The sequence below is a fragment of the Balaenoptera ricei genome, chromosome 2, assembly GCF_028023285.1.
Source record: "Balaenoptera ricei isolate mBalRic1 chromosome 2, mBalRic1.hap2, whole genome shotgun sequence".
NCBI lineage: Eukaryota > Metazoa > Chordata > Mammalia > Artiodactyla > Balaenopteridae > Balaenoptera > Balaenoptera ricei.
The window spans coordinates 64,777,997-64,792,014 of NC_082640.1; the positions used below are offsets into that span (position 1 = coordinate 64,777,997).

Sequence of the window (14,018 nt, forward strand, 5' to 3'; positions counted from 1 at the left end):
ACCTTTTATCTGTATTCCCTGCTATGTCTCTCCTTATTTCTGCTTCTATGACCCTATTCAGCGAAACTGTTCTGTGTGTCTTTCCAGAGCTTTTTTCCTATGTCCTTACATTCCTATAGATGTACATGTACAGAGTTGCTTTTAAACATAAAAATAGGATCATGCTATCTGTATTGTTTCTAATTTGTATTTTTTTTTACCTGGTTATGTCTTGAAATATATCTAGACCTCATTATTTTTAATATTTAAATGTAAAATTGCTCTTACATGACCTTTTCACGCTTTGAGTAAGCCCACAGGTAGAAAGTTGATTTTAATTCTAATCTAATATACCAAGTTGACTTATTTTTTTAAATTAATTAATTAATTTTATTTTTGGCTGTGTTGGGTCTTTGCTGCAGTGCACGGGCTTCTCATTGCAGTGGCTTCTCTTGTTGTGGAGCACGAGCTCTAGGTGCGTGGGCTTCAGTAGTTGTGGCACATGGGCTCAGTAGTTGTGGCGCACGGGCTTAGTTGCTCCGTGGCATGTGGGATCTTCCCGGACCAGGGCTCGAACCCATGTCCCCTGCATTGGCAGGCAGATTCTTAACCACTGTGCCACCAGGGAAGTCCCAAGTTGACTTATTTTTGAAGATCATTATTTTCACTGTTTTTTGTAAGGGCTTAGAATTAGTCAGCAGTATTAATCACACAAAATACTCTTAATGGAGACTTTTAAAAGTCTCTTACTGTTTATCACTCATTACATCAGTTTGCCCAGTATCTCTCTTAGCACCAGCAGAGAAAAATTGTTTTCATTTAATCAAAATTGTCATACAGCTGTATTTTAAGAATAAGATGGGGTGGTGAGAAGAATGGTGGTTTGGGATATTAGAACTGAATATTTATCACCCATACTAAGAAGTTAGAAGGTAATTTCAGGAGGTAAAATATCAAGAAATAGAGGAATAAACATTTTTTACTATATTATACTATTCTTTGCCAAACAACTAAAAAGATTTGAGTGTTGTTGACTTTACGGAGCAGAAATTGAGGGTGGAGAAGGGATTGTTGTTGTTTGTTATAATCCTTTTAGAACTGTTTAATGTCATAAATCCTGTGTATTTCTTTTTTTTGATAAAAATTTTTGAAGTTTTAACTTCAAGAAACCACATATTCTGATAATCCAGTTTCATTTCTAGCCTGTGTAAGACTAATTAAACATACCTGTTAGCTTGATTCTTAATGCAGAATTTTATTGGGATAGAGAAGTCAAACTAGGAAAAATTGCATGATCCTTTTGGCATAACCAGGCATAGCTAGGAGTAACCTAGCTTTACTTTAGTAACCTTCTGACTTTCCAATAGCCTGTTTTTCCCTTCCCTGTCTCTTGGGTTTTAGAGATTTGTGATATTGAGGTAACAGGTCATTAACTCTGCTTTGTACATTTCTGTAAAGTAATCAATGAATTACATGTGTTAAAACTTTGGATCTATTTTTATAATTAAGATAAAAAGAAAAAGATGAAGAAAAAGAGAACTAACATGCTTTTCATTTGTAGTATATTTTGACTGAACACTGGTCCCCCAAGTTTTCCTCTCTACTGCTGTTGAAGAACATTTTGTTACTTATATTGTGAATATTATTCATGAAATAAATTTGAGCATCCTTTTTTAACCATAATTTTTTCCTGTTTCACAGACTTTGTCCATTGGTGTTCTTGATATTTTTGGGTTTGAAGATTATGAAAATAACAGCTTTGAACAGTTCTGTATTAATTTTGCTAATGAACGCTTACAACACTACTTTAATCAGCATATCTTTAAATTGGAGCAGGTGAGTACCTGAATGTGTGTACACTTGCCCCCTTCCCGCTCCCTAAACCCTAACCCCCACCTTCACATACACACACATAAATTTTTGAGTCATAGTCGTGATCAGTATTTTAAGTGTATTTCAATACAGATATTATTGACTTCATATTAGTGTAAGCAAATGACAGATCAGAGCATAGTTTTGGGGCCTTATCACACAGGGTTTTCTTTTTTGTTTAATAGGCCTCAAGTATTAGAATCAATAATATGTGCTTGTTTGACTGCACCTTTGAATGAAAAAATACGTGGGTTTGTTTTGAATTTTTGTTGATGTTTTTGATTTTTAATTGCCGCCATGGGCTTGGTCACTGTGTGTAATGTTAAGTATGCTTGTTGGATTCCTTTGATCTCTTAGTTCGAGGATGGGATAGAGGAGCTTATTAACAGAATCTCAAACCAGCTCAGAATGTGGATACAAAGAAATAGGGCAGTGTAGAGAGACCAAAATGTGTAACTAGATATTTCTTGTGAGAAGTTCAAATTGACTGAATTAGTGTAGAAAGAGCAAGCCATCAGTTTCCATGAGAATTCTTAAGGTAAATGCAGGGTTGAAGGAAATGTGGGCTCTTTCTCCAAGTCAAGTTTGAATTCAGTAATAAGTTGAGATTATAGCCCAGAATTTCAGTTTGTATAAAAAGAAACAGGGTTCACATTCACCTCAAAGGAAATGGTGAAGAAAATAAATGAACAGAAAACCACAACAGGTCTTTCCTGTCATTGGGGCTTGCCGTCCTCTGTCCTGGCTTTAAGCACCGCTATTTTACTTAAAGAGTTATAAGGACTGATTAATATTAGCACAAGCAGCATTAGTCTTGGCCATTTTGATGATTCCTTAAAGTTTTTAACGCATGACCTTTTAGCTAGACTCTTTTATAGAGCTGTTAAAAGGTAGTATTATTTGTTATAATATCACCTAACATATATGTAGTGCTTACTCTTAACTGGGTACTCTTTTTATTCTGGTGTTGCAGATGATGCCTAAAGCCTGTATTCAAAACACTCTGGCTTCATAATTCTTGCTTTTAATCAAAAGTTGAGCTGGGATTGGTTTCTTTACTCAATCCAGTGTTCTTTTAAATAGATTATGCTAAATCAGTATTTTTATCTCCTAAAATGGCTGTGTGTGTTGGAGGGGTAGAGGAATGCATTTTGTTGACAGCGTTTTGTATTTTTCAAAGAAAAGCATTAATTGCTCTGTGGATCGTTAAACAGAAGACTGGTTAAATTGCTTTTGAAGAAGAAAGGTGTTCTCTTATTGTGAACTGAAATTATTCTTACCTTATTTAGAAGTCTAGATTAGCCATGGAGGAGCCACGAGAAATGCCTTACCTAAAAACATGTATAAAAATAAAACCTTACAGTTGATGGAAAATGTGTTCAAAACTACTTGGTTGGTGGGTGATCCTCATTTATTTGCTACCCTGCATATCATAGTTGTGGGCAATGTGGTGGAATTATGGATCAAAAGACATAGATACTAAGGTATAGCTTTTTTTTTTTCTTTTAAGTCTCAGTATTTTCTTCTGTTATTTGTGATGTAATGGGTAAGCTTTTGATGTAATTTATGGAAAGCTTAGAGAAAATTTATACTTTTTGCCACCCCATCTATTTTATTCTTCCTTTCTCTCCCTCCTCATGTTTTTCTACTTAAAATGGATTTGCTGGAAATAAGAGATTTAAGTTAGTTTAAATATTGAGTGTTTTATTTATTTGTGTATTACTGTCTGGTACCTGTTATGAGATGGGTACTCAGGGAGTATTTGTTAAATTCAGTTGAATATAGAATCAGTTAAGTAGACTAAATTTTTTGAAAAAAATAAAACACAGAAATAAAAAAGTACCAAAGATGCTTTGGGAGGAAACATCTTGCAAATCTTGATTACTGAAGTTCACTTCTAAATTTTGCCCAAAATTAGTACATATGCACATAGGATGGGAGAGATGTAATAGGTGCCATGCAGGATGATAGGTACTATAATCAGATATAAGGTAAAGTAGTGATATAAAGGATGAAATTGATTAGAACTTACTGAAAGTCTGCAAAGATTTCCCAGGGGTGATTCTGGAATAGAGTTTTGAATAGAAAGTTGAGCTCACCAGACTGTCAGTGGGGAAAAGATATTTTAAACAAAGGTAACAATATCTTTAAAACTGTGAGGCATAGAATAGCACAGCAGTTTTGATGAATTGGAAATGATTCAGTATAGCTAAAATATAGGATATAAGGATGGAGGCAGGAAGGGAGATAAGTTTGATGAAATAGCCTGGGGTCAGAGAGTTGTGCAGAGAAGATTAGAATTTTTCTTTTAGAGAATGAGGAGCTATTTGAAGTATATTTAGCAGAGGATTTGAATTGGAACTGTGGAAGATGGGTTGAAGAGAGGTGAACTGGAGAGAAGGACAATCTATAAGCCAGTTGAAGTAGTATGGGAGAGTGATTCTGAGTCCTGAATCAAGGTATTTATAGAGATAATGTGGAATAAGAGACAGATGAAAAGAGGTTTCTGTGATTTGAAAATCTGTTTCCTGTTATCATTCGTAATACTGCTCTTTTCTTATTTCCTTTACTTGCTCAGAATTATTCCTTAGGTCATTGATTCATCAGTAAATCGAATAACAATTATGTATCAGGCACTGTTAGGCATTGAAGATAGACATTTTAGAGTTCAGGGATCTTACTATGGAGTTCATAATCTAGTGAGTTGTTCTTTTGTCTGTCCCACTTCTGGGGATGTCAGACTAGGAAATTTTGATGAAACTTGCTTGCAGAACACCTAAAAAAAAACTGAACAAAATATATTTGAAAGCATTGGAGTACCTTCAAATAAGTGAAGTTTTACAGGGCTTAGATATGTAAGCATGAAACCCAGGGAATTGAGCCCAGCATTCGGGAACTGCTTTGTTCCTAGAGACGTTTCTGTTCTGGTAGAGGGCCGCCAGATTCTGAAAGAGTCAGGCTTGAGAATCTGAGAAGCCGAAAAGGGTTTTCTCCAGATTAAAGAACAAGGAGGAGCCCCCTGGCAATTCCCACAGGCTTTAGGTTGAAGACTTCAAAGGGTTATATCTTAGTGTAAAGGTAAAGCAGAAATAGAGAAGGCATCATAGGGGCTGAAGCCCAGTTTAAAATAATCTCAGTTCTTGATTGGGTTAAAATAGTGTAGAATTTCCAGCGTTCTTAGCCACCTGCCAATAGCAAATTCAGTCTCCAGTGGAGGAAGAAATCATTCTAGTGCTAAAGTTATCTCTATACTTTTTCATATACAAGCATTCAGTTTTTAACTGAGAAGTTTGTTTGTTTTTTAAGACATACAAGGAAGGAAACCAACATGAATAAGAACCAAGTGAGACAATAGACTATACCAAAGGGGATCCAGATAATGATTTTATCAGACATGAACTTTAAAGTAACAGTGGTTTCAAGAAATTTTTTTAAGTGATAATTTTATTAAAGAACTACAAACTGTTTTAAAAAATCCTAAATTTAGGAAAATTTAAAACTAATTTAGAACTAAAGGAAAATTTTAAAAATTTAGAACTAAAAAGTAGAGTGAAATTAAAAACATTAGTTTTTCACAGTTAGTTAGATATAGCTTAAGAGAAAATTAGTGATGTGGAAGATAAACCAGAAGAAATAACAGCCTGATGAATAAAGCTAAAAGAGGAAAATACAAATAGTGTAAGAGACATGGGGCATAGTAAAAAAGTCTAACATATGTGTAACAGGAATTCTGGAAAGATGTATGTGAAAGAGAGAGAATAGGATAGAAGCTGTATTTGAAAAAAGTGATGGCTGAGAATTTTCCAAAACTTAAAACACGAAACAAAAAAATTTCAACAAGCACACATTTGAGAAGCCCTAAGAATACAAAACATGATAAGAACAAAGACAGCCATATAGTAAGACAAAGGCAGGGACTTCCCTGGTGGCACAGTGGTTAAGAATCTGCCTGCCAGTGCAGGGGACACAGGTTTGAGCCCTGGTCCGGGAAGATCCCACATACCATGGAGCAACCTAGCCTGTGCACCACAACTACTGAGCCTGTGCTCTAGAGCCCACGAGCCACAACTACTGAGCCCTTGTGCCACAACTATTGAAGCCCGCGTGCCTAGAGCCCATGCTCCACAACAAGAGAAGCCACTGCAATGAGAAGCCCGTGCACGGCAACGAAGACCCAATGCAGCCAAAAAAATAAAGAAAAAAACCCCAATGAAAACGATATCTGAGAAGCAGCCAGAGATGGGGGAAACAGTACCTTTAAAGAAGCAACAATAAGATTGAAAGTCAGTCTTTCCGGGGAGACAGTGGGTGCCAGAAGATGGTGGGGTATTTTCCTTAAAACTGAAGTATGTTATTTGGGCAGTAACTAAATTATTCCCATTGTCACTCAGAGTTGCAGGAATGAATGAAAAGCAATGAACAATGTAAAAAAGTGGGTGAATCTAAATGAATTTTAACAAAATTAGACAAAGATAAAAATGTCTTTTGTGGTTTAATGTATGTGTAGAACTAAAGCATGTGAGTACAATAGCATTTAATTCAGGAAAGGATACAGAATTTAAGGTATTGTAATATCTTTGTATTAAATGCCAAGTGATAGAAGGTTTTTTTCTCTGTTAGACATTAATAAGTTAAGAATGTGTCTTATGATTTTAGGATAACCACGAAGTAATAAAAGAATATAAAACTCTCAAGTTAATATAGGGAACAAGTGAAGTAAAAACAACTCTAGTAATACAAAAGAAAGCAAGAAAGAGGAATAAAAGCAATAACAAGAAAGCAGGACAAATAACAGATGGTAAGATGGTTGATTTAATCCCACAAATACCAGTAATTGCATTAAATATAAATAGACTAATTACTCCAACTAGAAGCCAAAGATTCTCAGGCTGAATATAAAATAAGACTAAATCGCTCCTTCTAAGAGAGACTCTTTAAATATAAGCATACAGAAAGGTTAAAAGTAAAAGGATGGAAAAAGATTTAGCAAGCCTTAACAAAAACAAAAGAACTGATATAACTGTATTAGTATCACACTTTAAGCATTGCTAGAGATAAAAAAAGGAGTATTTGATAATACTAAAAGGATCAGTTCATCAGAAAGTATACAATTCCAAATTTATAGGTACCGCGTAATACAGCCTCAAAGTATATAAAACAAGAAATTGATAAAACTAAAGACAAACATATATTTGCAATTTTAGTGGAATATTTTTAACATACCTTGCTGAATAGCTGATAGAACAAGCAGACAAAAAATTGGTAAGGATACAGAAGATGTAAAGCACCCAGAGAATTGGGTGGGTGCTTTTGAGGGTACCTAGTCCTGCCTGCCCTTTATGTCAGAATGCCAATTTCCCTGGGTCTGAGGCCTATATCAAATAAAGATATAGAAGATTTTTAAGGCAAATACTTATCTGACATATATAGATAACTGCAAATTTACAAAATTTGCTTATATACTGGACCATAAAACAAGGGTCAAATTTCACAGTTTTGAAATCACACAGATCTCACTACCATAATGAATTTATATCAGAAACCAACAACAAGAAGATAACTGGAAAATACTTTATGATTAAAAATTAAGTAATGAATTTCTAGATAGCCTGGAAGTTGAAAAAAATTAGAAAATATATTGAACTTAATATATTACATATTAAAACTTGTGACTAAAGGTGCACTTGAGTCACTAAAGAAGTGTGACTAATGATTTACTTAGAGGAAAATTTTATAGCTGTTAGAAGATTTTAAGGTTGAAGAGCAACGATTAACAAATTGGAAAAAGATCAGCAAACTAAACCAAAGGAAAGTGGAAAGAGGGAAATAATAAAGAAAAAAAAAGATGATTAAATAAAAGTGAAAACAAATATATTATGGGAGAGGATCAACAGAGTGAAAAGTAATACTTTGAAATGACTAATAACATTGATATAACCCTTAAGAAATTGGTGTGAGAGAGAGACAAGAGAGGGATATAAATAGCCAGAATTCCAATGATAAAGACCACATCATTGTGTATCCTACACATGTTAAAAAGATAGTAGGATACACTAAACAACTTCATGTCTGTAAGCCTTGTTAAATGATACGAGAAAATACTTTTCAAAACTGACACAGATGAAATACCAAGTTTAACTCTATAACTATTAAAGAAATTGAATATGTAATTAAAAACCTTTCCATAAAGAATATTGTAAGCCAAAATGGCACCACTGATGAATTCCGCTGACTTTGAAAGAATTATTTTCAGTTTGACATAAATTCTTATGTGGAATAGAAAAAAAGGGGACAATTCTCAACACATTTTTGGGGGCCAGGATAACATTGATTTCTAAATCTGTGAAGGATATTATTAGAAGTGGAAATTGTCAATTTCACTCATAAATGTAGATGTAAAAATTCTAAACAAATATATATCCAGCAAGATATATAAAAGGATAATACATCAGAACCAAATGGTGTTTTTCCTGTTGCTTGTTACATCTAACCACCTATCAATTTAATTCATCTATTAACAAAAGAAAAAATTCATGGTGCTCTCAATAGAAATGTAAAAAGCATTTGATAAATTTACATATTCATTCTTGTTAAAAACAAAACAAAACCCTTAGCAAACTACATATAGAAGGGAACTTCCTGATAAAGGGCATTTACAAAAAAACCAACAGTTAATGTCAAACTTAATGGAAATAGACTGAATGATTTCCCCCTAAGACTGAGAACAAGGCAAGGATGTTTTCTAAGAATTTTTATCAGGAACACAGGCATGTGAGGACATCCAAATGGGAAGTAAACATAGGAGAAGATTTTTCACTTATTAGTCATTAGGGACAATAAAATTAAAAACATAATTAAATATTCCTGAGCATTCACCAGAATGACTAAAATGGAAAAGACTGATAATACAAGTATTAGAGAAATACTGTGCACCGGAAAGTCCCATACACTGGTGGTAGGTGCATAAATTGGTACAACCACTTTAGAAAGCTGTTTGGCAGTATCTTCTGAGGTTATACATGTGTAGTTTATAAGCCTGTGGTTTCACTCTCAAAATGTATATAAATGTTCAACAAGAGTTTTATACAGAAATGTTCATGATGTCATTATTTTTAATGGCCAGAAATTGGAAATAAGTGTAATGTCTATCAATAGTATATAAATAGGTGAATACATTGTATATAAATACTCTGCAGCATTGGTTCTCAAAGAGTTGTTCTTCTCCTACCCCTACTGGTACCATCGACATCACCTGGGCACTCCTTAGAAATGCAAATATAGGATCCCACCCTATACCTACTTATTCACAAATTCTAGGTTTGTGGCTTCTGTTTTTAACAAGCTCTCCACATGATTCTGTTGTATATTAAAGTTTGAGACTTAATCTCCGTAGCCGATTTTGGCATACTTTTTCTGTAAAGGGACCAGACAAATCAGTCTTCTAGGTTTGGGGGGCCGTATGGTCTCAGCTCTGCTGTTACATTGAGAAAGCAGCCTAGACAATGCATAAATGAGCAAATGTTGTACTCCACAACCCCAGCCCTACAGCAATTAAAATGAATGAACTTTAGATGCATCCTACAACATAATGTTGAGTAAAAGAAAAAAAGCCAGATGAAAAGAATATGTATTATATGATTCTATTTATATAATATTTATAAACAGGTGAATCTTATCAGTGGTATTAGAAATTAGGATAATAGTTAACTTTGGGCAAGAGGGTCTGAATCATCATTGGGAAAAGGGGATGAGAAGGGATTTTGGACTGCTAGTAATGTCTATAAAAATCCATATGCTTGTACAATTTAGTACGCTTTTTATCCATGCTATGAAAAAGAATAGGGAAAAAACTTTCTTACCACTGCTTGGGGGTGACCTTTGTATAGCATTACTTATTTGTGAAATTGTTAATTACGAGGAAAGAATTAAGCATTTACCTTTCCCAATTAGAATGACTGTAGTTTATAGTAGGGTCCACTTTTTCTTTACAGGATAATGATAATACGGAAAGAATGATAAAATTACAAAATCACTATTTCACAAAACCAGCATATTTGTAGAGAAGTATGCAAGTGTAATCAGTGAATACTAAAACCATCAGATGAACAGGATATTTATTTGGTGCCTAAATATCAGTGCAATGTAGAAATGTAACTTCTTTGTTCTCAGGGGCATCTTTCTGACAGTTTAAAAGTAAAAGCATCCCAGAGATGAATAAAAGAAGATTTCCTAGTATAGAGATTGAGGAAGGACCAATGGGGGCTTCATAAGAGAGTTCTGAATAGTTGCTAGTATGTGAGCTTTGAGTTATTTAGTCTTGAAATTTGGGAAACTACCCTGCCCCCACCTTTTGAAAGGTGTTGTAAGAGTTTTATTTTGCCGAAGTTCAGTGTGTATGAATTCCATATGATTTATATCAGTGATCACTGGAGGTGATAGTTTTCCACTTTTCCCAGACATTGTTTCATTAAATTCATTGTTGACGATCCAGCAGTTCTTTTTGATGGCTTAGAGTCGTGTGGGAGAAATTAGGCTTTTTCATTTTATATTTTTCCTTAGTGCAGTCATCAGATAGTGTGGCTAAAACAAATCCAGCCCTAAATTCTCATCTGAGTGGAATCACAAATAGGATTCTAACCAGAAAATTTGGTTGCATGTACTTTTGTGTGTGTGTGTGTGTGTTAGTTTCTGCTTTATAACAAAGTGAATCAGCTACAGATATACACACGTTCCCATATCTCCTCCCTCCCGCATCTCCCTCCCTCCCACCCTCCCCATCCCACCCCCCCAGGCGGTCACAAAGCACTGTGCTGATCTCCCTGTGCTAGGTTGCATGTACTTTTAAAAGAAAACAGACATACCCTATATCGAGATTTTATACAAGTGAAATTTATGCATTCTTCCATTGTGTGGATTAGTGATTTAAAAGAGAAAAGTTTAAACTATTCTTTTAATCCTGGTAAAAGCTTTTTAGTCCTTATTCTCACATTCATGTTATTTTCTGCAAGATGAATATATTGTTAATATGTTATTTCCTAGGAGGAATATAGAGCTGAAGGTATCAGCTGGCACAATATAGATTATATTGATAATACCTGTTGCATAAATCTTATTAGCAAGAAACCAACAGGCCTGCTCCATCTTTTGGATGAAGAAAGCAAGTGAGTATGATTCTTTTCAGTTTTGTTATTGGCCATTTGGGCTTTTCATGTCTTCTTAAGCCCTACATTTTCTTCTTAACGTTATTAAGTAAAGAGCCAAAGTTTCCCATGTATGCCCTTTTTGTGTGTGTTTGTGTGTTTCTAAGAAAATTGGATGGACTTCGCTATAGAACTCATTTTTTCCTTGTGTTTTTCCAGATTTCTTCTACAGAGTCACTTTGATGTTAGATTTGTTGGTTTATATTTATTTTTTGTTTTTGTTTTGTGTTCCTCTCTTCTTGAATTAAGTTTGTGTATGTGTGTTTTAAGAATGGGTTTATTTTTAATTTTTATTGGCATCTAGTTGCCAACTAGATGCCAATAAAAATTAACTTAAAAAAAGTTTTTTTTTCCAGTTAAAGAAGGTCCTTTTTATTTTTGCAGTGTCATTCCATACAAAAGCAATCGATAACAGTCTTAACAAGAAGTTTACAATTGAATATTTGAACAGAAAAATCTGTACACATTATCATTTACAGCAATTTTACGTGGTAAATTAACTGATTGTAAAAAAAAAAGGTCTTTCTAAATCCTTCTGCTGTCTTAACTCTTGGAGTATTATAGGTAGAAGGCCTTCTTAGTGCTATTTACAAGTACCAAATTAAGACTGTATAACTTACATAAAGCCCATTAACTTACCAGCTCAATTTAATATCTTTGACTATTCAGTGCTCTTAAAAAAAAAAGTTTTATATATGAGATGTGTTTGCAGTTTTCCTGTTTTGCAGAAGAGAAGATAATAATAGATTTCGTGATATCTGCCATGGCTGTACAGGTTTTAAGTGGCAACATATGCTAGATATTTGCCATCCCTTGATAACACTGTTCAATATACTAAACTTATACGTATGCTTCAGAAATGAAGCTTCCGATAGCATCCTCCAGAGTGTTCCCAGTGCTCTATAAAGTATTATTTATAGTTTAATTGTCCTAAGAGATGGCAAATCTAGAATTGGAGAAACCAAAGTGAAGTGTGTGTTGGTTTTCTGTTGCTCTTTAGTAAAATATTTAGAAATTGAATTAGTTCACCTGATTCCTAGCTTAATATTATACTCATTAAACTACAATATAAAATTAAGCATTTACTATCATAGGGTGACTATATACCAGGTTTGTGTGGGACAATCTAAAGTTTATGCCTGTTGTTCACTTTAGTTATTAAAGGTGCCTACTTTTACTCTCAGAGTATCCTGGTATGTATGGTAAGTTATATGTCACCCTGTTAATATGCCATAAACACAGAATTGCTACATAGAATTATAAAGTAATATGGCAGAATGCAAAATATATTGGAAAGGAGACTGCTAACAGTTACATCTACCCACTCTATCGCCAGTCTATCACATTTATTTCCGTTAATCTAAATGAATTAAAATGCAGCCAACACAAAAAATATTTTAATTTTATGTCCAAAGTCGTGAAAGTTTCTTGTATTGCTCTATGTGTCCTGAAACATACATTGTCTCTTATAAAATTGTAAGGTTATTAGTTCTTAACTCAGCCTGCATACCTTACTTCTGGTGTATTTTATTTTGGAAAGCGTCATAGGTGATTTTTGATATTTAGTGTTGAGACCCATTATGGTAGATATTGAAATGATAAGCAGTTCTTTTTGTTTGAGCTATTTTATGGTAAAAGAACAAGAAAGTTTAAGCATTCGAGGAAAAGATCATATATGTAGTAAATGATGGACTCGAGATTCAAACTCAAATATTCAAATTCAAATACCTGGACTCCAGGTGTTTCTAACTAAGCTTTATTTTTTTTTTTAACCTGAGCTTTTGTTTTCCTTTTTTATTGAGGTAGCATTGGTTTATAACATTATATAAGTTTCATGTTTACAACATTATATTTCTACTTCTGTATACCCTACAGTGTGCTCACCACCAAAAATTTATTTTCCATATGTCACCATACAGTTGATCCCTTTTACCAATTTTGCCTTCCCCCCTGCCCCATCCCCTCTGGTATATAAAAAACTCATGAACAAACAAAAACAAAATAAATGAATAAACCAAACAAAAACAAACACGTAGATACAGAGAGCAGAGTAATAAGCGTGTGTTTTGAAGTATTGTCCTGTATTGCTTCACCATAATACTTAGGCTGTAGAGTCAGAAGTTCAGGGTTGTATTCCAACTCTATTAACTACGCTTAGCAAATCTCTTAATATCTTTGGTCCTCAGTTTTCTTGCATGCAAAAAGGAAATGATGATGATAACTTATAATGCTGTGTGCTGTATATCTTATGGTGATTGTGAGCAGCAAATGAGCTAGTGGATATATAATTAAAACATGAATAGAGCAAAGGGGTTTTGTCTGGTCTGTTATTCTTTAAGCAAAATTTCATTGAGTGCACATCTTATTGTATAAAGACCATCTTTACGTGGTCAGTTGGTACCTCACATAAATGTAAATATTACCCCATGAAGAGAATAGCACCTCTTTGCTGTTACCCAAGAGCTTCTGAGGTTAAGCCACATGGCCAGAAATTACAGGGAGACAGACTTTGGCTCAGTATAAGGAAGAACTTTCTAATCATTAGAGCTGATTAGCAGCTGCTTCATAAAGTAATAAAATTTCTCATTTTAGTAATTATTTTGTATCATCTGTCAGGGTATTATTGTAGGTAGGAGATTGGACTGAATAACCTCTTAATTATCGCTTGGATTATGCTTTTATATTAGTTCTCCATAAAAATTTTTAATAAAGCATAATATTACTTTCCTTTCTTTGTAAGTCAGTCCGTCAGTCCTATTATTACCTCCCCTTGTAAATGGACCAGCTTTGTCTCTATGCTTTAACACTCCAGAAGATGCAAAGGCATGAAATATTTTCCCTCTGTCATGTACCTACAAAGAGAGGTTGAAAATAAATTAGTCTCATTTAGGAAGAGCTGTTTTGGGAATCACTTTGAGTATTTTTCCTCTAAAAATATTTTGTTCTGTAGGGAATACATTACATGAA

General features: G+C 34.0%; 1 protein-coding gene across 9 annotated transcripts in view; it reads left to right on the forward strand.

The window, feature by feature from the left end:
* Window positions 1-14,018, forward strand: part of MYO9A (myosin IXA) — a 278,184-nt gene that overhangs the window by 92,988 nt on the left and 171,178 nt on the right. For all 9 annotated transcript variants that reach the window (XM_059912852.1, XM_059912849.1, XM_059912850.1 and 6 more), the window contains 2 exons: window positions 1,681-1,815; window positions 10,891-11,012. In XM_059912852.1, the coding sequence (XP_059768835.1) occupies window positions 1,681-1,815; window positions 10,891-11,012 (257 nt within the window). The remainder of the gene's footprint in view (window positions 1-1,680; window positions 1,816-10,890; window positions 11,013-14,018) is intronic.